The 24,495-nt window shown below is 64.2% G+C and overlaps 1 protein-coding gene across 2 annotated transcripts; it reads left to right on the top strand.

Annotated features, from left to right (window-relative positions):
• On the top strand, positions 1 to 23,471 carry NLGN2 (neuroligin 2). 2 transcript variants are annotated; one of them, XM_044417181.1, is made up of 6 exons: positions 1 to 525; positions 7,172 to 7,228; positions 16,416 to 16,565; positions 17,789 to 17,974; positions 18,537 to 19,326; positions 22,652 to 23,471. In XM_044417181.1, exons 1-6 carry the CDS (start codon positions 60 to 62, stop codon positions 23,469 to 23,471), a joined length of 2,469 nt encoding a protein of 822 aa, XP_044273116.1. In that variant the 5' UTR covers positions 1 to 59. The 2 variants fall into 2 exon arrangements, with proteins under 2 accessions (XP_044273116.1, XP_044273117.1); XM_044417182.1 differs by lacking the exon at positions 7,172 to 7,228.
• Positions 23,472 to 24,495: the final 1,024 nt, after the last annotated feature.

Raw genomic sequence — 24,495 nt, 5'->3', positions numbered from 1 at the left:
CCCCCCTGCTCCGAGGAACGCTCTCTCACCCCGCCAGGGTCCTCTGCCCCGCGGCCGCCATGATTCTCTCGCCCGCGAGCCTCGCCGTGCGGATGCTGAACGTCCGGACGGGCTCCGCCCTCCTCCTCTGGCTTCTGGGGTCGGCCCTGCGGTCCCTGTCCATCTCGGGACAGAAGCCCGAGGACAAGTACCCCGTGGTGCCCACCAATTATGGGAAGCTTCGCGGGATCAAGAAAGACCTGAACAACGAGATCCTCGGCCCGGTGGTGCAGTACCTGGGGATCCCGTACGCCACGCCGCCTGTTGGGGAGAGACGCTTCCAGCCCCCCGAGGCGCCGGCTTCCTGGTCGGAGGTGCGCAACGCCACAGCCTTCGCCCCCGTCTGCCCGCAGAATATCCACGGGATGCTGCCCGGCATCATGCTCCCGGTCTGGTTCACCGACAACCTGGAGGTTGTGGCGGGATACGTCCAGAACCAGAGCGAGGACTGCCTGTACCTCAACATCTATGTGCCCATGGAGGACGGTAAGAGGGCTGGGCGGGCCGCGCCATTCCCCACCCCCTTCCCCCTCTCCGGGGGCACAGAGGGCCCCGGCCCCGCCAGAGCCCCCGCTCGCGAAGGCCTGAATCTGCACTGAGCCCAGCCCTCTCGGCACCAGCCCTTGCCGTGCAGTGCGCCCACAGCCCTCCGGCCGGCGAAGCCCGGCCCCCCGTGCGTTCCCTGCGGCCAGCCCCCTCCCCGGAGGTCCCAGCAGCCGTAGCCGAGTCTGTAGCAATGGCAGCGCTCCATGCGCCTGGTTGCAGGGCCGGCCACGGCCCTCCTCCAGCTGCTGCCCCAGCCCGGCGAGCCCGTGGCTGCGAGGGAGGCCCTCTCGGAGCCCTGGACCCCAGGCCTGCACCGGGCCTCCTTCGTGCGGAACTGGGCTCCCTCCCTGGGTGCCGAGGGGCCCCATCCTGCGAGGGCCCGTGCTGGCCCTCCCAGGCTGCGACCAGGCCTTGGCCACGGGGCAGGGCACTGAGAGAGGGGGCCCACCCGCAGGCAAGGGAGGGCCGCCAGCTCCGGCGCCCGCAGAAAGAGGAGGCCACCGCACCTGCCGTTCTAGGCGGAGGAGATGCCCCCCTTCGGCCCATTGGCCAGAGGCCACCGGTGCTGCGCTTGGGTGCCCCGGCTCCTCTGTACATGTGCAGCCGTGGCGGGCGGTTGGAAACCAGCACTCCGTCCCGTGTCCCGTGCCGCGAGGGCGTTGCGCTCAGCTGCCGCCTGGGGCAAGGAGGCCGCCCAGGCCACCAAGCCTCCTTCCCATGGTCCCTCCCTCCCTCCCTCGGAGGTCTCTGCCGGAAAGCGTGGACTGATGCTTCCATGCTGCTAGGGCAGGACGTGTCAGGCCCGGCTGCCTCTGGTGAACCGAACCGTGGGCCCTGTGCCTCGCACTCCACCCAGGTTAGCAAGACGTGTGCTGCTTATAGGAACACAGAAACCGTGAGTCAGAAGGGTCCTCCTGGGTCATCTAGTCTGACCCCAGGCTCCAGCCGGCTCCGCTCACGACATGCCCACCATGTGGACGTCCAGCCTGTCCTTAAACCCCCTCACCGATGGGGCCTCAACCACCTCCCGGGAAAGCCCATTCCACACCCTCGGCATCCTAACCATCAGGAAGTGCTTCCTGGCGTCCCAATTGAACCCTGGTTCCCTGAGCTTGGCTCCGTGGGAGCGCGTCCTGCCCTCCACTGCGGGTGGGGGGGGTCAGGACCCACCACTGTGTGGCCACCCCCTCACCTGTTTACTGCCAGATGAGAGTGTAGCATCCGCTGGCTGCCAGTGGGTGAAGCAGGACCAGGGGCCCGTGGCTGGCCCCCGTTGCGTACCTTTGCTAGGGATGCAGCAGGTAGACACCTGCACAGGTCAGATGGTTTGCCCCTCTGGTCCAGGGACGCAGGACCCAGCCCACCTGGGGGCCCGATCCGGGCTTCTGGGAATCCTCGGATGGCCCCCCCCCCGTCCTGGTTTGGGGGCTTCCCCACTTGTGCTGGCCTTTCCGCATTCTGCAAGGGAAGCAGCCGGGTTGCCGACCATAAGAGTAGAACCTAAAATGAGCCGATCCCTTTCGAGTTGTGGCCCTGTCAGTTTGCGCTTGGCCCCCACCTCTGGCATGTGGCCCCCGAGGGTCTTCCGGAAAGGGAATGTGACCCTCGGGCCAACGGAGGATTCCCCCCCCCCCCGGATCTAGGCCAGTCTTGCTTCCTGCAAGGGTAGGCAACCAGTACCTTCTAGATATTTGGGCGGAGAGTTCCCATGAGCCCCAGCCAAGGAGGCCAGTGGCCAGGGATTACGGGCTTTGTAGTCCAGAGCTCCTGGAAGGCCTCGGGTCACCCCCCTCTGGCCTGCTCCAATCAGCAAAGTCCCTGCGTGCTTCCTCCTGGGGTTTTCCCTGCGGACCCCAGCAGGCCCTGCTTTGGGGTGGGGGGGGCAGGCTGCACCCACAGCGATACCGAGCTCCCCCACCTAGTGGAAGGCAAGCACTCCACTGTGGTAGCGGCACTTCCCGACGCTGTGGGAATGCAATTCCCATCATTTCTCCCCAGGGGCTCAGCTGGCCAGGGCGGGGGGGGGGGGTTGCAGCCATACACTGTCCGGCAGGGTGCTCGGCCCCCACCCCAATAAATGAGATTTGCCCACGCCACGAAGCGCCCCCCAAGCCTCGCCGAGCCCGGCCTCCATGTTCTCCCAGCCTCGAGAACCACACTGCTTTCCTTCTCCCAGGCGGTTCCGGTGATGACCCTCCCCATATGTCCTTTTCCTGGGGAGGGGGCTGGGGAGCGACCACCCTTTCTGGGTCATCCTGACAGGATCCGTCTCAAGTTTTCCTCCTGAATATGGGGGGGAGGGGGAGGAAGAAGCCGGCATAATTTAGGGATGATCTTTGGGAGGGAGAGGCAGAGATCTGAACATCTCTTCCCCCCAGCACTTGAAAAGCAGGTGGGAGGGCCCAGGTGTGCTGCTCCCCTCCCCTCCCCCTCCCTCGTTCCCTTAACTCACCCCTTTCCCCCCCCAAAACCCCGGTCCCTTGGTCCCCCTTTCCCCCCCCCCCCCATGCCATGCCGCTGCCTTAATCTGGCGCACTTCCTCCGGGGGGAACCCAGGTGTCCTATTTCCTCATTCCGGCCGAGCCAGGAGGTCCATGGCGCCAGGCATCCGGGGGCCCTCCCAGTCCCCTTCCCTTCCCACGAAAGCCGTGCCCCCCAGTTCAGCGTGCCCTGAATTTGCCCCCCTCCTCCGCCCCCCCCGGCCGCCCCCCCCCCCCCCCCCCCCGCCGTGGCTGCAAGGCTCCCGGAGAACAGGGGCGTTTTGGCTCCCAGAATCCTTTGCGACGCCCCTCGGAGACTCGCTTCTCCAGGCGCGTCCCCACTTTCTCCCGCTCTGCCACATCCTGTCGCTTCGCCCGCGTCCATGTGCCACTGAGGAGCCCCCCCCCCGCCCCGAGCAGGGCTGGGGGGCGGCCGGGGGGGGGAGCACCGGGGTGACCGGGCTGTCCCCAAAGGCAGGCGGAAGCCCCCGCGGGAGGGCGGGTGGGGGGAGGAGCGCGGCTGCTCAGGTGCCCCCCACCGCCTCCCCCCTCGCCGTCCTTTTTGCAGCATGGCTAAGCCAGTTGCCTTGGCAACGACAAAAAAGAGGAAAGGATTGCATGGAAAAGGGAAGCGAAAGCAAATCCCAGCCTGCCAGAAACAACAAGGCGCGGGAGCGCCCCTTTCTGGAGGGGGGGCAGCCCCTCGCCGCCCCTCCCCTCCCCTCCCCTCCCCCCGCCCCGCACGCCCCCCCCCCGGCCAGCCGCTCTCGCGTCACGTCCCGCCCGAGGCTGCGGGGAGCGCCGGCGCGCATTCGGGGCCCCGAGAGGCGGGGGCGCGCCCGCCTGCAGCCCCCCCGCCCCTGCCGCGCCAGGGGGGGCGCAGCGGCACGTCGGGACGGCGGGGTCGCCGACGCGAGCGAAGCCGCGAGGAGCGGCGCCCTCGGAGGCCTTCGCGCGAGGCTGGCAGGGGGGAGCCCGCCGCGGCCTCTCCCGCCTCGCTTCCCCTCCTGCTGTGCTGGACTACAGCTCCCAGCATCCGGGGGACGAGGCTGCAGTAGCGGCGTGCCGGTGCCGGCGGTCACCTGGCGAGCGAGCGCCCTCCTCGCTGACTCAGCCGATGCGCGGAAAGTGCTCTGAGAACAGCCGCCCTCCCCGCGCGGGGCCCTCCCAGCGCCTAGGACTACAACTCCCATCCAGCGGGCCAGCGCAGCCGGGGTTCTGGGGTGGGGGAGATGTAACCCAGGACCTCTGGAGAGCTTTGCATCGGGGAAAGCGGACCTATATGTAAATCCAGAGGTGGGTTCAGTGGGTCTGGCTCCCAGGGAGGTGTGCCTAGGATTGCCGCCTAAATCTGCCTAAATTTGCACACAGGTGTTTGCGTTGAGGTGCTACCTGTTCTAGTCTTTGAAGGGACCCCCCCACCCCAGGGAGAGAGGAGGAGGGCTACTTCTTTTCACAAGGTCCCTGCTTGGCCTCAGGGGTGTTAATATTTTTACGGAAAATAACTAATCGGAGGGGGGTGCTTGCTTAAGCAGGGATGCCTCTTTAGTGCCCTGAAAAGATTTCTCCCCCATTTAAAGACCCGATTCATCTGCCAACGTTCACGGCCCAAACCCTCCCACTGCTTCCCAGCCCCCGGTCCCTGTTGGGGTTGTTCGCGATCGATCGAGCGCAGGCACTCTGCAGATGCTCGCCGGTGCTCTCTCCGTGGCCTCACACGCTCCGCAGCCGGTGCTGAGCATCAGCCCTGGGCGTCTGGGGCCGAAAAGTCGTTTCCGCTGCTCCCGCGTCCCCTTCTCCCCCCACGGTTTGGAATGGACGCCTCGGGCCCGTCGCTTCTGGCCCAGCAGCTCCCCCCGCCCATGTTCCCCGGCAGCTGGTGCACGCGGGCGGCCTGTCTCTGATGCCAGAGCTGGCCGAGGGGGCGCTATGGGGGCTTTGGGGTGGGTGGGGACCAGCTTCTCGCCAAATCGGCTGTTTCCACCTCGTGCCTGGAAATGGCTTTCCCTGGGAATCATGCAGACGCAGAGTTCAGCAGTCTGGTGCCCCCCCAGGAGTGCTGGTCTGCGTTTCCCTTCCCTGCAGGCAGCCGCCCCGGCTGAGAATGATGGGAACTGCATTCCAATACGCCGCGGGGGGTGCTTTGTTGGTTGGGTATATCCAATTTGGTACACCGTTTGCTCTGTGGGGAAAATCTGGGGCAGATTTTTATGACTTTCACAGGTGCAGTGACAGGGAGGTCGGCCAAAATTTTCCCCTTGGAGTTGCGCAGGAGGGAGCCGTTGGGACCACGGGGGGTTCATCTCACTGGGTGTAGCGGTTTCCTGCACGCCAGACTGGGATGATTGTACGTCTTACTTTTGGAGCCCCGTGGCTGTAAATCCGAGGTTGGCAACAGGCAGCCCCCCTGTGGAACCCGCTGCCCCCCTCCCAGAGACCACGAGACCCCACAGCACGGCCCTGTGGCACGGGCTGCGGGGTGTTGGCCCCCTCCTCTATTCTCCTCCAAGCAGCTGTCCTGCAAAATTAGTTACCAGCAAAACTGCAACTCTGGTGCTAATTTGAGGGTTGCCTCCCTCCTTCCCATGGGGAAAGAATTCCCCACCCCCACCCTGGTCTTCAGCCATATTCCTGTATTTGATTTATAGCCTTCCTTTTTCCTGTTTTAAAGAGCTCACAGCAGCTCAGTCCGTTCCCCGCCTCCTGCTCTCAGCCCTATTCCCACAACGACAACCCTGCGAGGAAGGTCAGGTCGAGAGTCCGACTGGCCCGGTCGCCCCGCGGTAGCCCCTTCCCCCAGGACCCCAGCGCGCCCTGCAGTCGCGAGGAGAGCCGGTGGGCCGCGTTGCCGGACCGCAGCCCCCAGGCTGCTTGCGGGGCCTGTGCGGGGCGCCGGGAAGGGTCCGGCAGGTGGCCGGCAGGCCGAGGGGGCGCTGGGGCGCGGCCACCCCAGAGGCAGGCGAAGGCCGGCCCGGGCCGCTGGCCGGCGTGGCCCACGGCCGCCCAGCGGTGCAGAGAGCCGGCGATGTGTGCTGGCCGAGGGTGCCCGGGCCCCGCTCTGCCCGGCCAGGCCGGCCCGGCTGCCCCAGGCTCCAGGCGCCCCTTCCTCCGGCTCCTCTCCGGGACCGCGTGCGCAGCGGGACGGGGGCTCCGGCGAGGGGCCCGGCCCGAGGGGAGCCCGGCTGGCCCTCCATCCTCTGCGGCGAGGCGCCGGCCCATGAAGACCGCGTCTGTCTCGTCCGCAAGCGCCGGCTTCGCCATGGGGCAGGTGCGGGCGCAGGGGGCTTCCCCGGCCAGGGGCGCCCCGGCCCTGCCCTGCCCCTCGCCTGCCGCCGCCTCCCACAGGGCCCCGTGCCCCGTCCCCTTCCCCTTCCCTGCCGCCGCCTGCCAGGGCCGGACCAGCGCCGGGCACCCGCCGGCGGCGCCCCGGTTGGCCCTTTCTCTGCCCGCTCCCAGCGCCCCGGCCCCCCGGCCGTGCGCCTCCCTCGGGCGCCGAGCGAAAGCCCCCGAAGGCCCGGCCCCGCTGGCCCCCCGCCGCCCCCCCCCGTTTCCCACCTTCCCCTGGCCGTGCCTTTGTGCCTTTGGCGGCACAGCAACAGACAGGAATGCAACAGGTGCGTGGCTCCGTCTCCCGGCCGCCCAGCACTGCACCTGTTGGACTCCTGCCTGCTTGGCATGCAGCTGTGCCAGGCACAGGAGCGCGGCTAGGACGGGGAGGGGGCACCCCTAGCTCTCTTCCTGCCCCCCTCTCCCCCCGCGGCTCTTCACCTGTGTGATTCCTAACGCGGGGGATCCAACCCTGCGCCCGCAGCCCCGACCTGGTTCCTCGCTAACCAACCTTTGATTTCACAGCTTCGCTTTCTCTGTATTTCTGTGTCATACTTTTTTCGGTGGGGGAAAAGGAAATAAAAAGACACACACACACAAACCCAGCGTAATGCACACGTGCGACCCCCCAAAATCTAAAGATTGTTTGTATTTTGCTTTAAAAATATTGCTTTTTCCCCTTTTTGATGAACCAAAAACGATCTCTTTTTTTCTTGATCTTTCTCTCTCTTTTTTCCCCCGTCCCATTTTTCTTTTTTCTTCTTTTTTCTTGCTCTTAGGTCCGCTCACGAAAAAGCGTGAGGAGGCGTCTGCTAACAATCCCACTCCAGACGAAGGTATTTTTTCTGCATGTTTCACAATCTTGCTTTTTAAAGTATTTTCCTTTTTTGTTTTTGGTTTTTACTTCTTCTTTTTTAGAAAAAAACCAGAACAAATGAGCTATGAACTTTTGACTTCCCCCCTTTTTTCCTTTTTTGGGTCTTCTCTTTGAACAAAAACACCCCTTCTTGTTTTCCGAAGTCATCAGACGTGGCCCCCAGAGCCCCCGGCCCCTCCTTTCTCTACCTTTTCCTCTTTTTTTCTTTTTCTTTTTGGAAGGGAAAAATGCCCCCTAGCCCAGCCAGGCCTATAGATGGAGGGGATGTGAGGAATTTCATTGTTAAAAGGAGATATTTTATTTGGGTCTGGGTGCCAGCAGGGGTGGTCCGGGTGCCCCGGGAACACCCCATAAAAGCTACCGAGGCCGGCCGGTTCCCCCATCCTTCTCACCCAGTAATTCCACCTTAGAATTTAAAGTGGATTTCTGTGGCAAATGGGTCGTGGGTATTTTTCTTCCTTACTTGGCAATAAAATTGTGAAATGGGGGAAATGCAAGGAGAGAATGGATAGCCCAGAAGGGGTGAAATGCTGGTCTTTGTTACTACGCCGTGGCAATTGAGCTTTTCTCTGTGCTTGGGAATTCTGTCAGCTGTTTTGTGCAGGATGGCCTTGCCTCAGTGCTGCTCCCTTCAAAGCCCCCCCCCATGCTTCGAGCACCTGCACAGCAGGTGCATGTTACAGGTGGCATCTTGAGGTCCCTTTTGATAGGGTGGAGGATGGGACAGGGTCGGTCCCCCAGCGAAAAAGGGCCGTGTGTCCATGCAGCCACGGCATGGCCTGAGGCACGGCGTGCGTGCTGGAGGCCGGCATCTGAGGGGCTGGGGAGTGGGTTTCCCGACCCCCCACGTCCACCAGCTTGCTGGCCTGCAACGGCCGTCTTGCCCAACCAGCAGGGCTTCTGGGAGTCAAGCTCACCTGGAGGAGGCCCAGGTGGGGAGCGCTGGTCTGTCGGTGCATGCTCATGGGAGCTGTAGTCCAGCAGTGCGGAGGGAGCAGGAGCCGCGGTTCTGCAGGGGCGCTGGCGCTGGCGAGCCGGCAAAGGCAGAGAAGGGCCCGCAGTGGGCACCTGTCCTGTCGGCCAAAGGGAGAGCTGAGCCACGGGGGACCGGCAAGTCCCATGAGGCACGGGAGCTGTGCAGCGGCACGAGACCGAGAGTCCCAAAGAGCTGAAGGACTAGGTGGCACCCGGGCATCGCGGGGAAGCCGTCTTGGAGGACACCCAGTTTGGGGGGTGGGGTTGTGGTGCGGGATGGAACCACTAAATAGGAATTATACTCTCTTGCGGCATGTTGGATTGTTTGGCTAATGAGAAACGCTGCAATTTCTCAAGGAAAAGCAGCCCACCCACACAGAGATCACCCCACTGGAAGAAAGATAGGGGGGCCCCATCCTGTTGCCCAGAATGCCTTCTCCAGAAACATAGAAATGGAGAAACAGAGCGAGTCAGAAGGGGCCTCCCGGGCCATCTAGTCTGACCCCTGGCTCCAGCCGGCTCCTCTCACGACATGCCCACCATGTGCACGTCCAGCCTATCCTTGAACACCCTCACCAATGGGGCCTCAACGAACTCCCAGGGAAGCCCATTCCACACCCTCGGGGTCCTGACTGTCAGGAAGTGCTTCCTGGCATCCCAATTGAACCCTGGTTCCCTGAGCTTGGCTCCGTGGGAGCGCGTCCTGCCTTCCTCTGCAGGGGAGAACAGGTCTCTACCCACCTCCGTGTGACACCCCCTCACGTACCTGCATGTCGCCAACAGATCCCCTCTGAGTCTCCCCTTCTCCAGGCTGAAGAGACCCAGTTCCCTCAGTCTCACCTCATGCGGCTTCCCCTGCAAACCGGCCGCCAACCCTGTGGCCCTGCGCTGCACTGACTCCAACCTGGCGGTATCGTTTCTGTAAGGAGGGGCCCAAAACTGAGCACAATGCTCCAGTTGCGGGCTCTCCAGCCACTTGTCAGCCTGTGAAAACTGGGGGTGCCGAGCCATCGGGTGCCGCACACAGGCAGCATCCAAACGGGGCCCACCCCGAAGTTAAAAGGCAACACATATGCAGGACAGAGCTGGAACTATTTGGGGACCTGTGAGTTATACGCGGTTTGGCTTGTCGAGGAGGAGGAGGGGCCTGAGACCCAGAGGGAGACGGTCCAAGAAATGGAACCCACTCATGCCCAAACTCTGAGAAAAGGCGTGTGGATTTGCTTTTGTAAATTTTGATTGAATTTGCAGTGCGGACTCTCTGCACAGAGAAGAACATCTGTTCCAGGGCAATAGCTTTATTATTTATGACATTGCTGATCTGTCCAATAACTCAGGTTCTCTGGGCAGATGGCAAGCAGCTAAAAAAACCCAATGTCACAGAAGAGTTAAAATACAAAGAATACAATACAAATATTTGAAAAGATAAACTGTAATGGGATGCAAAACCAAAAACAGCCCTCATAACCTCAAACTAGGTCTCTAAAATGCTCGTGAGAAAAGGCTGGTAGGTCTTGGCCTGGTGCTGAAAAGACAACAGCACAGCTGGACCTCTTATTCCAGAACTGGGTGCCACCACTGCGAAGGCCGTCCCTCTGTGCTCGCCCACCGAGCTCCTGCTGGTGGAGGCCCTCATGGCGAGTTTCTGGGGGTGCCTGAAAGCTGGGAGCGGGTGGGATATGCCGGAGGAGTTTGCCTCCGGATAAGGCAGGGTATCCCGCTGTGCCATGCTCTCTGAAAAGCCCCAGCAGATGCCCTGCGTGACAGTTCAGGTGGCGGCTCTCAGCCCAGCCCAGCCCAGCTGCCCTGGCGAAGCGCCTCGGGGCCGGGCCCCCGGCTTTGCCGCGGTGCTGCTCTTGTCTGTCTGTGCGCTGGCTACGCAGCCGTATTCCCAACCCTGCTGGCCTAGGCCTCATAGCTGGGGCCCAGGGGGGATTTTGGCACCCTGCTGCTTTGCCAAAACATTCTCCCCCTTTTCCCCCTGCCCTTTCGGGGTGATCCCGTGTGATCCCGTGAATGCTTAAACAGAAACTAGCAGTGTAACTACCTGTGTTTTCTGGCACGTCTTGGAATCCCGGAAGGGACGGGAAAGGAGAGCATTGGCGAAATCGCTGCGGGAGGCAGAGAAAGGCGGAGGGGGTGGAGGGAACAGTGGATTCAGGTAGTGTCCTGACTTACCGGATAGCAGTCCTGATTGACTGAGCTGAAGAGTGCAGTGGGGCTCCTCGGTCTATGGGGTTGGTGTACGCTTGTCTTGGATACCAGTAGGGGCCCTCCGGGTCTTCAGGGGCTCCAGTCACATGTATAGAAGTTGTCTCCCAATGGTGGGGTTTTCCCTGTGGTCGAGAGTAAAGACTACCACAGACCCCCCACAAGGCCTCCAGGTGTTGCTTATTCAGGCCCCCTTCGCACAGCGCCTCGGTCACCTCCTGCGTTCGAGCCTGTGGCTCCCACACTTCCCCCCTCATGTACTCCCCCGGGAACAAACCGGGAAGTTTTTGCTTCCGGTCTGAAGCTAGCCAGACTTGCCCCATCCGATCCAAGTCCGGGGAATGCGGTTTCCTTAAAAGCTGTGGTTGAAGAACAAGCCACCATAGGAAACCACACTTTGGTCCTGGCTTGTCTTAACAAACCACAGTGTTAAAGAAACCGCCGTTCTCCGGAATTTGACATGTTGGGAGAACTGCGGTTAGTTTAAAAGCAAAAGTGAGAGGAAAACTTCCGATGTCGCCCCACGCTGGGATACGGGGCAGTGCCAGCGTTTATGTTCCACCCAAACCAGCCAGGCGGTGTTTCCTGAATGTAAACAGCGTTTAAGCCACCTCTACAGGCATAAAACCCTCTTGAACCTTGAGACCCTTCTCTGTGAATCAAACGTGATGGAAAAGCGCCTTGCTGAATGCTTGCAGACGGGGGCCTGACAGCCCCTGCGGGAAGCCGATTCCGGAAGCGAGGGGCCACCACTGGGAGGTCTGCCCATCCGCTTGCCCTTTGTGGTGGGCAGGGGAGAAGGGCTGCCAAGGTCAGCCAGACCGTGCGGAGAAGGCCGCTGGCCCTTCGTGCCACACTGCCGGTGCCCCCCGTCACCAGTGCAGGAGTTACGTGGCCTGCGAAAGGAGGCGGCTGCACGGCCGCGATGCCGTGGTCAGTGCTGGCAGCTCAGGCCAAAGGCGGAGCAAGCGCGGTTCTGCCTGTGACATCCCCTGCTAGAATTTTTATATAAGCAAAACTCCCTCTAGGACTTAAGAGCCTCAATAGAGTCGGGCGAGGGTGGGCCCTGTCTGGTTCCCCTGGCATACTAGATTTTTCCCTCCCTGGGGAAGCATGAATCAATGCAACCCTCTGGATTCTGGGGGACGGGACACCCCGGTTTCTTCCACCCTGCAGGGCCTGAACTCCCCCTAGCAAAGCAAAATTCCCCTCTGGGAAGAAGAGAAGGGAATGGTCAAGGGGAAGGCTTAGTACAGTCACGGCGAACCTTTTAGAGGCCGAGTGCCCAAACTGCAACCCAAACCCACTTATTTATTGCAAAGGGCCAACACTGCAATCAAACCTGAAAACAGCCAGTCCAAGCACATATATATATCCTTGCCCTTCTGTGCCAACAGAGAAGGCTCTGCATGACCGCTGTGGAATGCGTGCCATGGGTTCACCACCTCTGCTCTAACCCTACCCTGGGGCCCACCCCTAACCCTAATACAGGGCTAAAGTTCCATTGAAAATAGGGCGATTTTGAAAAAGCCGTCCTTGAGGAGCTTTTTCTGCACAGCTCATCATTTCTGCCCCTTCTAAACACATTCCAACCATCAAAATCATGCCAGGGCACCTTGTTTTCCTAACCCTAACCCTAACCCTACCCTGGGGCCCACCCCTAACCCTAATATAGGGCTAAAGTTCCACTGAAAAGAGGGCGATTTTGAAAAAGCCGTCCTTGAGTAGCTTTTTCTGCACAGCTCATCATTTCTGCCCATTCTAAACACGTTCCAACCATCAAAATCATGCCAGGACACTTCGTTTTTCTAACCCTGATCCAGTGACGGCGAAACTTTTAGAGACTTAGTGCCCAAACTGCAACCCAAAACCCACTTATTTATCGCAAAGTGCCAACACTGCAATAAAACCTGAAAACTGAGGTTTTAGTCTAGAAAAAAACACCTCACAGCCAGTCCACGCAAAGATATATATATCCTTGGCAGCGCACTGACCGGCCATGCGAAAGCTAATGAGTCGCGGCTCGTGACATCGCCTGGTGCCGCTACTCCTTTCCGAGCAGGCACATGGCCCCTGTGCGCTGTTACCCGATGCTTCACTGCTGGGGCGACTGGCCCGCGGGCCAGAATCATAGACGGGCAGATTTTGGAGGGGCCAGTGGGGCCAGCCCCCTGCTGTTGCAGGATGCCAGTTTCCACCAGACCCAGACAGGGTCCAGCTGTGGGACAAAGATTTGAGGCTGCGGCATAAACCTGTGCGCACCGCAAAGGGGAGCCTGCAGAAGCACGAGTGGGTTCACAGGACCCTTCTGGGACCCATTCCTTTATGGATGGCCAACACCTCCTTGGTTCCCTATGGATGTGGCCCTCCTCTGTTCCTTTGTGGTGGGGTAAGGACAGGTGGATTGTCCCATTTACGAATATCCTCCCAACAGATATAATTCTGTTTTTCGGGGCAGCTTATATGACAACAGCAACAAACATATGTATAAAATGCTATCATAAAATATAAGAAATGACCCTTTAAACCCAACCCCCCCCCCCGAGTGACTGCAGCTGTGGAAGCCGCTTGGAAGGCTGGAGGGGCGGTTTCCTTGGTCCAAAGCAGCGGCAGGCAGGCGGGTGCCCATGGGGAGCCTCCCTTCCCGGCCCCCCCTGCATGGCACCTCATGGGGGGAGGCACACCGAGAAGCTCCTCGGATGCTGGCAAAGCAGGGCAGGCAACCTGAAGTTCCACCACCCTGAGGCTGCAGAGGCTGTACAGGCTGTGTCTTATGGGAGTCGGAGTCGAGGGCACCAACAGGGCACTGTGTTGTCCATGCCACCCGAGTGGGGGGCGCGTCCCGCAGGGCGTCTCACTGCTCTGCTCGCAAGCGCGGTGCCCAGTGGTTGGCTGCGCGGTCTGAATAGAGGTGACGGTGGAGAGGTGCTCCTGGCAGGAAGCCGGCTGCCCTTCAGCTGCGCCCCCCAACGCCCTTTCCCTGCCTGGAGCCCTCCAGATGGGGGTCCCGCCTGGCCTGGCTCGCTCGCTCGCGATTTGTCTCCTGCCCACGTCCGCTGCGGCGGCCAGCGCCATAAGAGCGGGTGCTCGCTCCACGGGGTGCCTGGTGCCCTCCGGGGCAGCCCCGCGTTGAGCCCGCCGGGCCCCAGGATCGGCCCCAGGATCCTCTGCCGTGCCCGTGTGTCCAGGGCAAGCCGTTCTCCGCAGGAAGGCTCGCTCCTCCAGGGAGCAGGCTCCGGATCGCCCTTCCCTGGCACGGGCACAGGACGGATGCCGCAGGGCGTCCTGCAGAGACTGGCAAAGGAGTGGGGGCTCTCTGATGTATTCCTGCCCTGGCAGTTGGCCCTGGGCAGACTTGCTCCTGCTGCGAAGCCTCATGGGACAGCGGGGCCATCAAGCATCCTTGCCTTCTGGGGCACTCTTGGTAGGCCCAGGAACCCTCCGGACTCAGCGCCGCCCGGCAGAGCTGAGAGGCCGCTCGGACAAGGAAAGGACGCGTTCTTCACACAGCCGAGAACTTGCTGCCAGATGGGCCTGTGAATGATGGTGTGGGTGGCTTTAACACGGCACGGAGGGAGAGGAAGAGGCTGCCTTGGGCGTGGACTCCATGCCCAGAGGCACTCTTGCCCTTGGAATGCTGACTAGGAAGTAGGAAGGACCGGCGTTGCTGGGGCTTCCTGCGGGCAGGAACCGGCTTCGGGCTTGCTCCGACCTGCCAACGAGGCCAACCCAGGGGAAGCAGCCCAGCACAGGCGGCAGAGGGCTTGGGGAGCCGCTGACGTGGCAAGGACTTGGCACCGGGATGCGGCCGCGAAAGAGGGACGTCCCGCTGCAGGCGGCCACATCGCGACACGTGTCTTCTCAGTCGTGGGACGTGATGGGGCTGCCCCGACCGCACCTCGCCTCGCCTCGCCTCTGGTCCTGCGCCCACCCCCCTGCAGAAGGGCTCGGACAAGCTGGAGCACGCTTGGCGGAGGGTGACGGAGATGCTCTGGGGGCCAGAGGTGGAGCCCCCCCAGGAGACGGGGAAGACCTGCTTCTTTCCAGCCGTGGGGAGTGGAGTGCGTCGCTCGGGTCCTTCGCAGTCGCCCCGTGGAAGAGGCCACAGCCTGCTCTGTCATCCGGTGCTCCGGGAGGCGGGAGAAGAGCTGAAGCTCCGGAGGGCCGATGTCAGCGGACAACGGGGAAAGTCCTGGTGGCTGTCGGGCGGTCGGCCACGAAGGCAGCTGCCCGGGAGGCCCACGAGCTCTCTGTCCTGGGCGCATCTCAGCGGAGCCGGACCGCCGGAGAGCGTGGCCTGCGAGCACCTGAGGGGATGTGGTGGCTGCTCGAGGCCAGCCGGGACTCCCGAGCCGGTGGTCTGGCAGGGCCACTGTGCCCAGCGCAGCTCGGCCTCGCCGGGGGTTCGGGGCAGCGGGCCAGAGGGCTGCCAGCTCGCCCGCCCGCCAGCTCTTCGTGGCGGCCCGTCCAGAACCGCCTCTCCATCCTTCGGGGCTGCTTGGCAGCTGCCGGCCCTGAGCAAGGCCAGCCTTTCCCGACCCGGCGGCCTCCGGAGGGGCAGGAGGAAGCCTCCCACCGTGCCCTGCATGGATGGGCAGGCTTGCACGCTTGTGTGTGGGGGGGGAGAGCCGTGGGGCCTTCTCCCCTCCCTGGTGATGGTGCTGAGAGCGGCACTCGTGTCTCACGGGGACGTGTGTGCGGTTCCACTGGCCCCACCGGTGGGCGTCTGGGAGCGTGCGAGGCGCCCCCGTGGGGGGGAAGTTGCGCTGTGGGGAGGGGGCCGGGGCCCGTGCGGTCAGCATGGGGGGTCTGGGGACCGCGCCATGGGGGTGAGATCGCTCAGAGAGGGCGGGAGGGCTCCGGCCGGCACGGGGGGCTCTGGTCACCAGCCCTCGCGGCCACACGCCTGGGGTCCAGAGAGCTGCACGGGCGCCGTGCGCGCGCATTCAGAGGCTTGCGCTCGCACTCCAGCGCCTCGTGCCACCTTGCCTTTGACCCACCCTCCCTCCCCATCTGTTCCCCTCTGGAAAGGCAGGGGGAGGGGCGGGTGGAAACTGCTAATTAAGACCTTGGTGCGTCTAATTAACGCTCTCCCCTTACAGCGAATTAATTAGGCTCCAAGTTGCCATGGAAATGGGATGGTGACCTAGAAACGGAAGCTGGGGCTTTCAGGCAAGGGGTTCTCGGGTGCGTTTTCCCACGGAGGTGTGGCTCCCCCGCCCCCCCCCCGGGCAGGTGAGGGGTCGCACCCTGACAAGGCCCTTTGCTCTCCAGCCGCCTTTTCACGCGTGGGAAAGAGCCAGTCCCGCCTCCACTGGCCTCCAGAGCGACCCCGAAACTTCTGGAGGAGCTTGCCGCACCTTCGCGTGCCAACCACTGGCCCTGGAGGGATCGGCCTCCCCGGCAGATGCAAGTCCCGCTGGTGCGCCCCTTGCCCTCCTGCTCCTCGGACCGATCTGCCTGGTCACGGGGTCCGCGGAGCCCCCGAGAAACAGTTCTGGGGTGGGGCCTCTGGAGCGCCCCGCCCCCTCCCCACAGCTCCCTCGCGCCCAGCTCCCCGGTGGCCCTGTCGGGGTCTCTCAACAAGGTCTCCCCCTCCCACACCATCCTACCCTGTCCAGGCAGCTCTGGATCAAGGACTCGCCACCCAGCAGACCCGCAGGCCTTCAGGTGTCGGTTGTCCCTTTCGTTTTGGGTCCCAAACCTCGGGATCAGCGCTTTGACTCTCACGCGCGCCCCGGCGAGCGTCCGGGCCGGGTCGAACGCTTGCAGAGCCCCTTTCTGTAGGAGCCCCTCTCCTCCGCGGCTCCCACCCACCCCTCCGTGGCTACCGACCCCCGCTCTGGGCGCCGCACTGGGCCGGGGATCGCAAGGGCCCTTCCTTCCGCAGGTGAACGAGGCAGCGGGGACTGGCCTTCCCGCCCCAGCCTCACCCGCCCGTCTCTCCTCTCTCCTTTCAGACATCCGGGACAGCGGGAAGAAGCCCGTGATGCTGTTCCTCCATGGCGGCTCCTACATGGAGGGGACCGGGAACATGTTCGACGGCAGCGTCTTGGCCGCCTATGGCAACGTGATCGTCGTCACCATGAACTACCGGCTCGGCGTGCTGGGTACGGGGCCGGGGCCGGGAACCGGGGGTCCACCCCCAAGCGGCCCACCTCCTTTCTCGGCTCCTCCTGCAGCTCATGTCATTCTGCGGTGCTCTGCCCTAGAGGATGCAGGCGCCCGTGGGGGGCTGGGGGCACCGCTGGGGCCAGCCCCCTCCTTGGAGCCCCCCCCCCCGCTTTCTGGTCCTTATAGTGGCCTCGCACTCGCGTCTTCCGCGGCTGTGCATGTGCCTCTTCATATGCTCCTGGGCAGCGCTGTCTCCCCCGCACTCAGTCATTTCTGCCCCGATCGATGACACACCCAGAGCCAGGGGGGCGTGGGGGCGGCTTGTGCGAGGAGGGGCCGCGCGGCCAAGCGTGGGCATGGGCCGTCCTGCGGAGATCGGGAGCGCCCAACCTGGGCCGGGAGCCGGCGCCTCTGGTATTCAAGGCATCTGCCGGATCCGCATCGGACGCTGGTCCAAGCCCCCCCACCACATCCCTCCCTCTCCTCTTCCCCCTGGGGGTGTGAAATTTACCCAGGCACAGCCAAAATTAATATTTCATTAAAAAGCTTTAAATAATTAACGGCAAGGCCTCGTTATCTCCCACAAAAGGGCCCCGGGATGGAGCGATGATTAATTTTAAAGGAGAGTGGTCGCGTGTAGCCGCTGCCTTTCGCGAGGCAGCAGAAATCCTTCCGATCGATCGCTCCCCTGAGCCGCTTCCGAGGGAGGCCGATGCGGAGCAGGGACGCTCTCCATGCAGCCGCTGCCCCGAGACACGTGCCTCATCTGGGCCCGGGCGGGGGGCGGGCAAGCAGGTGCCAAGGAGCTTGGGGGCAGAACGGGGCGCACGGGGGAGGGCGGTGGGGCAGGACGAGCGGGCTCAAGGCTCCCCATGCAGGTCTTCACCCGGGAGCCCGAGAGCACGGAGCCCTCTGGCTGCCTCGCCTTCCGCCCGGTGCTCTGAATGAATCGCCCTGCCTGAGCCCGTTCTAGGAGGCTCGGGAGCCTGGGGGCCGGAGCGTTCTCCGGAACGGGTGTGGGACGGCACTCAGTCCATGCTAAGGGGGGTCTGAACAGGCCAGACCTCTCTGTTTGCCTGCAGAGTCACGGTGAATGGACCCATGCCTGGGAGCACCTCCCCAGAACCCATCCGTCCGTGCACCCCCTTCCTAGACCCAGCATCCACAGCTCTCCCCTCCTCTCCCCTCGGCAATTCCTCTCTCTGCATTTTCACGGCAGGGTTCATGAGCACCGGCGACCAGTCGGCCAAGGGAAACTACGGACTGCTGGACCAGATCCAGGCCTTGCGGTGGCTTAACGAGAACATCGGCCACTTTGGGGGCGACCCCGAGCGGATCACCATCTTCGGCTCGGGCGCAGGGGCCTCGTGCGTCAACCTCCTCATCCTGTCTCACCACTCGGAAGGTAACGCTTTGCCCCCTTCCTGGGTGGACTTGCCGTTCCCTGGAGGGGTGTGTGAAGAGGCCACACTGCACAGATTGATTCGCACTGGTTGTCGGTCCCACCCAAAACAAGAAGTAGGAGTGTCCGTGCTTGCAGGCTTTCAACATAAAAGACACGGCACGCAAGGAACAGGAACGGGGCAAGAGGAGGAAAATGGCAAAGTCAGATGTTTATTTTTCGTGAGCTGCTCCCTCCCGTATTCCCTTCTGCGCTTGCAGTCTATGTAGTCACTGAGAAGTTTTCTCCCCTGCATCGCTGTGTCCAGGGGAGGGGGCCTTTGCTCAGGGGCTCAGCCCCCGCCTCACACGCAGGTGTCCCAAGTCCAGTGCCGCACCTGTGCAGGTCAACAGATTCCGCAGGGAGTGCTCCCCCCGCAGGGAGGGCTGCTGGCGGGCAAAGGCGGCACGGCCGGCTCGGGCAGATGGCCAGAGGGCAGCTCCGAGTCCGTGGGGCCCACCCCACCCCTGCACTGGGGTCTCTGGTGCGCCCGCGGATCACACCTCTCTCCCCCTCCTCCCGGCAGGCCTGTTCCAGAAGGCCATCGCTCAGAGCGGCACGGCGATTTCCAGCTGGTCCGTCAACTACCAGCCCCTCAAGTACATGCGCATGCTGGCCTCCAAGGTGGGCTGCGACCACATGGACACGGGCAGCACGGTGGAGTGCCTCCGGCGCAAGCCCTACCGCGAGCTGGTGGACCAGGACATCCAGCCCGCGCGCTACCACATCGCGTTCGGCCCCGTGGTGGACGGCGACGTGGTCCCGGACGACCCCGAGATCCTGATGCAGCAGGGCGAGTTCCTCAACTACGACATCCTCATCGGGGTCAACCAGGGCGAGGGGCTCAAGTTCGTGGAGGACTCCATGGAGAACGAGGACGGCATCTCGGCCAGCTACTTCGACTTCACCATCTCCAACTTCGTGGACAACCTGTACGGCTACCCGGAGGGCAAGGACATCCTGCGCGAGACCATCAAGTTCATGTACACCGACTGGGCCGACCGGGACAACGGCGAGATGCGCCGCAAGACGCTGCTGGCCCTCTTCACCGACCACCAGTGGGTGGCGCCGGCCGTGGCCACCGCCAAGCTGCACGCCGAGTACCAGTCGCCCGTGTACTTCTACACCTTCTACCACCACTGCCAGACGGACACGCGGCCCGAGTGGGCCGACGCCGCGCACGGGGACGAGATCCCCTACGTCTTCGGGGTGCCCATGATCGGTGCCACCGACCTCTTCCCCTGCAACTTCTCCAAGAACGACGTCATGCTGAGCGCCGTGGTCATGACCTACTGGACCAATTTTGCCAAGACGGGGTGAGCCCGAGGGTGCGGCGCGGGGAAGGGGGGCCGTGGGAGGGGCTGGACGGGGCAGGAATGGGGCGGACGGGGGCGCCGTCCCCCCGAGGACAACACCCGCCTCCCTTCAGGCAGCTGGTTCCAGCGCCTGACCGGTCCCTGGCGTGCACCTCGGCTCTGTGCGCCGCTCGTTTTCTTTCCTCCCGTCTTGGGGAAGAGAGCAGGTTGGGGTCCTTTCCTCGGGGGGGTTCTGAAAAGCCCCCTGCCCGTCAGCTCTTCTCAGGGCCAGAGCACCCCGGCTTCTCCCCTTTCCCCGCCCGGCTCTTTCCTAGCCCCCCGATCATCTTTGCCCCGTTTTCTGAGCTCGTCCCAGCGCCCACTCCCTCCTGAACGTGGTGCCCAGGAGTGAGGTGGGCCAGCCCAGCAGGGGGTGGGCTGCACGCTGGCTTCTCGTGACTCCCATCGCGGGCGACGTGGGCCTTGGCTTCGGGGCCACCAGCTCCATGGCCTGGCAGAATCGGGCGGAGAAATGGTTGCACCAGGCCGGCTTAGCTGGCTCTCGGGAACTGCCGTGGTGAGCCACCCCCGAAGACGGAGGCAGCGCCCTGTTGGCCGGGAGCGACCGCGGATGTCGCTGGGATGAGTAAGGCTGGATTAGGAACGGGCGGCAGGACAGTGTGATGGGCAGAGCAAGTCGGGGGATGTCGGGTCAGGCTGAGCACGCTGCTCATCGTGAGTCTCTGGGCAGCTAGGAGGACTCCGGAGCCCGCGGAGCTGCAGGCGTTCCCGGGTGCTGGGCAGCTGGGCCTGGGGTGCGAGGAAGGGCCCGAAGCGGCCCCTGCTCTGCGTCCTGCAGCGAGGCGCCAGAGCCGGAGGGCCGGGCAAAGCCCGGCCGGGGCAGGGATGTGCCGGCGTTGGCAAACCGTTCCGTCCTGCGTCTTGCCTCTTCGATCCGTTGCCTGCTTGTTGGTCGAACTGGATTTTGGGACAAGAACGCACTCCGGTTTGCAAAGGCATGGGGCTCGAACATGGCCACGAGGCTGGGGAGTTCACACGATGCGGGAAACCTGGTCCCCGCACAGCCAGAGAAATCCGGACCCCTTTGAACCCATTGTGGATTTCGGCAACACCCTGATGCAGAGGTCAAGGCCCGCGGCCGCAAGGGAGGGCCAGGGGAAGCGGAAGCCATGCAGGGATCTTGATGCGAGACCCCCCCCCCCCCGCCCTTGGGACAGGCAGAGGCGCATGGGCTGAGGCGGAGAGCCTTATGGGCCGGTGGGACCAGCCTTGGGGGCCGGGGCCGCAGGTAGCACACACCGTTGGGCTGATGCTGTGCCCCTGGAAGGGCGTCCTTGGACCACGGAGCTCGGGGTCAAGCTTGCCATGCAGGGGGCACTGGTGGCAGCTGCCAGGCCTGTCTGTCGAGCGCCAGCAGAGGGAAGTGTTAGCAAAGCGGGGGGTGGGGGGACGGAGGAGGCCGACGGACGGACGGGTGTAGCAGCACGGAGGAGCCTGCATCGGGGTGTGTGGCTCGCACACCCACAGGCCTCCGGGGAAGGAGGGGCCGGGCTGATGGGGCGGGGAGGGCCGGTGCCGAGCGAGCGAGCGAGCGGCGTGAATGCGGGCAGCGGCGTGCGCGGCTTCTCGGAGGGAGCCTCGTCTTCTTGGGAGAACAGCTGCCTGGGCTGATGGGAGAGGATAAGCCAGGGGGTTGGAGCACGTGCCGGGGAGCGGAGGAGTTGCCGAACCTTGCCCGGGCCTGAGGACGGGCGAGCGGAGGGTGAGCAAGCTGAGATTCAATCGGACGAGACGGAGGAGTTCTGGCCCACGAACGCCCGAGCCAGTTTGGGATCCAGCCTGTCCCGGAAGGGCAGCACCTGCCCCCGCCCCGCCAAGGGCCCGGCCGGCAGCGTGGAAGGGCGCCTGCGTGGCCAGGCCTGCTGCCCCAGCCCGGCTCCGCCTGGCCTGGCACGAGCATCGGTCGCGCCACATCCGGCTCAGCGGCCCCTTTCTCGGGCTCCCTCTGGGCCTGCCACCAGCCCCGCTCATCCGGCCTTCGGAAAAGGAGGAAAGGCACGTTTCCCCCATTTGACCCTGTGAAACAGCTGCTTGGCGGTTTTTATTTTTATTGCGTGGGGTTTAAATGCGCTGAAGGCTGCCTCGGTGGCCCTTTCGGCAGGTACGGCAGCGTATCGATGCCAATTCATAAATAAACAAGCCACGCACGGCTGAAGGGCACTGAGCCGGAGTGGGGGGCTGCTTCAGGCCCCTGCGGGCCGTTCCTTACCTGCGGATAACGACAACCCCGAGTGAGTGAGCGAGCCCGGGATGCCAGGTGAGGCGCGAGCCCTCTGCTGCTTGGCTGTGGGTGGTCCCCCATAATGAGCCCAGGAAGACGCCCCGCGGGGTGCCGTTGGGCCACGGGTTGTGTGGGGTTGGCAGCTCACGGGTGAACAGCAGCCTGCGATGCAGCCACGACTCGCCCTCTGCACAGACTCGGCCCACAATCGCCGAGGCCTCGCTGCGCTGCGTGAGAGCGAGTGCGCCGGGTCGCATGGCCATGGGGTGGGCACTGGGGCTGTGCCTGTTTGGACACAGATGTCCCTGGGGCCTGGGCAAGGCTGGCCTCGAACTTGTGGCGGTCACAGGGGACGTCCGTGGACACGCTCCCAAGGGGGTCTCTCCACCCCCTCCTTCCCTCGCCTCCATGTTTATTTCTATACTTACGACTGTCTGCCGAAAGTCTCCTGTGAATACTTATCCTACAGGAAATTAAATCAAGGGGAAGAGGAGGAGGTTGACTGGAGCTGCAGCTCGACTGCGCATAAACGCAACATTGGGCAGCGCTCCAGGATTCCAGTTCATAGCGCCTCGGAAAATTGCGTTCAGAACCCGGTGGGACTGGAACTGCAGCGCTCCCGGACGGGTGCCCAGGGTCGCCTTCCGATCGGTCCCCACGTGGGATCGTCGGCCCCCGAGTGGCCGCCTCCTTCCCTAAGAATGGCCAACAGTGCAGCCTGCCGGGGATGCTGGGAACGGGATGTGAGCCGCGGCCGACAGACAGCGCTCGGGCCGCTTCGATGACCGGCTCGCCGGCCCCTCCCGCCGGCCATTCCCGGCAACCCCGGTGACGAAGAGCGAGAGGGTCTTCTGGGGGGCCTTCCAGCAGCCGGTCTGGGTGGGTGCACGCCACCCTCCAGCGGTAAGGACCGCGACTCCCGTCTCTCCCGCCACACGGCCACCCCGGAGGGCGCCCGCTGGGGAAGGGTGTGGTGGGGGGCCGCCGCCACCGCCCGCGGCCGGAGGCTGGCCCCCTGACCCCGTCTCTGCCCCCTCTCTGCAGGGACCCGAACCAGCCGGTGCCGCAGGACACGAAGTTCATCCACACCAAGCCCAACCGCTTCGAGGAGGTGGTCTGGACCAAGTTCAGCACGAAGGACAAGCAGTACCTGCACATCGGGCTGAAGCCGCGCGTGCGGGACAACTACCGCGCCAACAAGGTGGCCTTCTGGCTGGAGCTGGTGCCCCACCTGCACAACCTGCACGAGCCCCCCTACACCTCCACCACCACCCACGCCCCGCCCTACGTCACGCGCTGGTCCGGCACCCGCGTGGGCACCAGCACCACCCGCCGGCCGGCCGCCACGCTCCCGCCCGACGAGGACGAGGTGGTGCGCCCGCAGCGCTACGTGCCCTTCCCGGGCGACTCGCGGGACTACTCCACCGAGCTCAGCGTCACGGTGGCCGTGGGTGCCTCCCTGCTCTTCCTCAACATCCTGGCCTTCGCCGCCCTCTACTACAAGCGGGACAAGCGGCACGAGCTGCGCGGCGGGCGGCGCCTGAGCCCCCAGCGCAGCGCGGCCAACGACCTGGCGCACGGCGGCCAGGAGGAGGAGATCATGTCGCTGCAGCTCAAGCACTCGGAGCACGAGCCCCAGGACCTGGAGCCGCTGCGGCCCCACGAGATCCTGCGCCCCACCTGCCCCCCCGACTACACCCTGGCCCTGCGCCGGGCGCCCGACGACGTCCCCCTGATGACGCCCAACACCATCACCATGATCCCCAGCACCATCACGGGGATGCCGGCGCTGCACCCCTTCAACACCTTCCCCACCGGACACAACAACACCCTCCCGCACCCGCACTCCACCACCCGCGTATAGTCGCCCCGCCCTCGGCCGCCCGGCGGCCCCCCGCCACCGGGACGGCCCTTCCGCACCACGCTGCGCGGAAGCTGACCGCGGGGCGGCGGGGACTCCCACGCGCGGCGCGTGGACGGGCCGGCGGTGCCCCCCCGGGCCCGCTCCGCCGGCACGGCACGGCTCCGGAGGCGCACGGCGGCTTGCACGAGATCGACCCCCCTCTCGAGCAGCTCGGGCGGACGAGCGGGATGCTGGGCCCGCTCGTGGCCGGATCGGGACTAGCGGCGCCCGGGCCGCGGGGAGCGCAGCCATCTTCCACCCGCGTTCGGACGGGCGACGGGAGCAGCCCCTGCAGATGTGGCTCCGCTGCCCGGGAGGCAGGGAGCGAGTGCGAGGGCCGCCCGGCTTCATCCATCCTGTGGATGCGAAGGCAGCCCGTGTGGGGCGTGGGGGGCGGAGAGGGGGCCGTCCCGCTGCTCCCGGGTGGCGGCAGACGAGGCCGGTGCCCACCCAGCTTCTCCGGAGGGCAAGGATCCCTGACTCCACCCAGCACTGCATTTCCAACGCTGGATCCTGCCGAAGATCGACCCCTCGGCCGCCGCTCGCCCCGCCCGCTGGCTTGGTGGATTTTCCTTCAGAGCCGGGCGGGAGCCAGAGCTGGGAAGGTTGGCCCCCCTCCTCCGCCCTCTCCCGCTCCTTTCTGTTGCGTGCATGCGAATCGGGCCCGGCTCCCCGTCCTGCGAGAGGCCGGCCGCCCTCCCACCCGACCCGGAGGCAGCAGTGTGGCCGCCGGCCCGCGGGGTGGTCGGTGCCAGCGCTCGGGAGCCTCGAGGAGATCCGTGGGCCCCGGGGGGCGTTCCAAGCAGGTGACGGGCTCCCAGGGGAACGAGGGGCTGGCTGGCCGGCCAGCCTGCCTGCCTTCCTCACGGGGTGGGCGGTCAGAATCCCAGTGCCTTCCTAGCACAATTTGGAGAGAGCGGTTGACCATGCTGGCCCATCCCCTGGCCTTTGCCCTATTCCTTGCCCTCCAGGGACATGGCGAAGA

The sequence above is a fragment of the Varanus komodoensis genome, unplaced genomic scaffold (assembly GCF_004798865.1).
Source record: "Varanus komodoensis strain SLA01 unplaced genomic scaffold, ASM479886v1 scaffold87, whole genome shotgun sequence".
NCBI lineage: Eukaryota > Metazoa > Chordata > Lepidosauria > Squamata > Varanidae > Varanus > Varanus komodoensis.
Note: the sequence above shows the minus strand (reverse complement) of the source record. Positions and strands in the feature narration are given on the sequence as shown.

Coding starts and splice junctions, on each gene's coding strand:
- NLGN2 (XM_044417181.1), top strand. CDS start 60: ATGATTCTCTCGCCCGCGAGCCTCGCCGTGCGGATGCTGAACGTCCGG. Junction 17,975..18,536: donor CCTGTCTCACCACTCGGAAG/GTAACGCTTTGC, acceptor TCCTCCCGGCAG/GCCTGTTCCAGAAGGCCATC. Junction 19,327..22,651: donor ACCAATTTTGCCAAGACGGG/GTGAGCCCGAGG, acceptor CCCTCTCTGCAG/GGACCCGAACCAGCCGGTGC.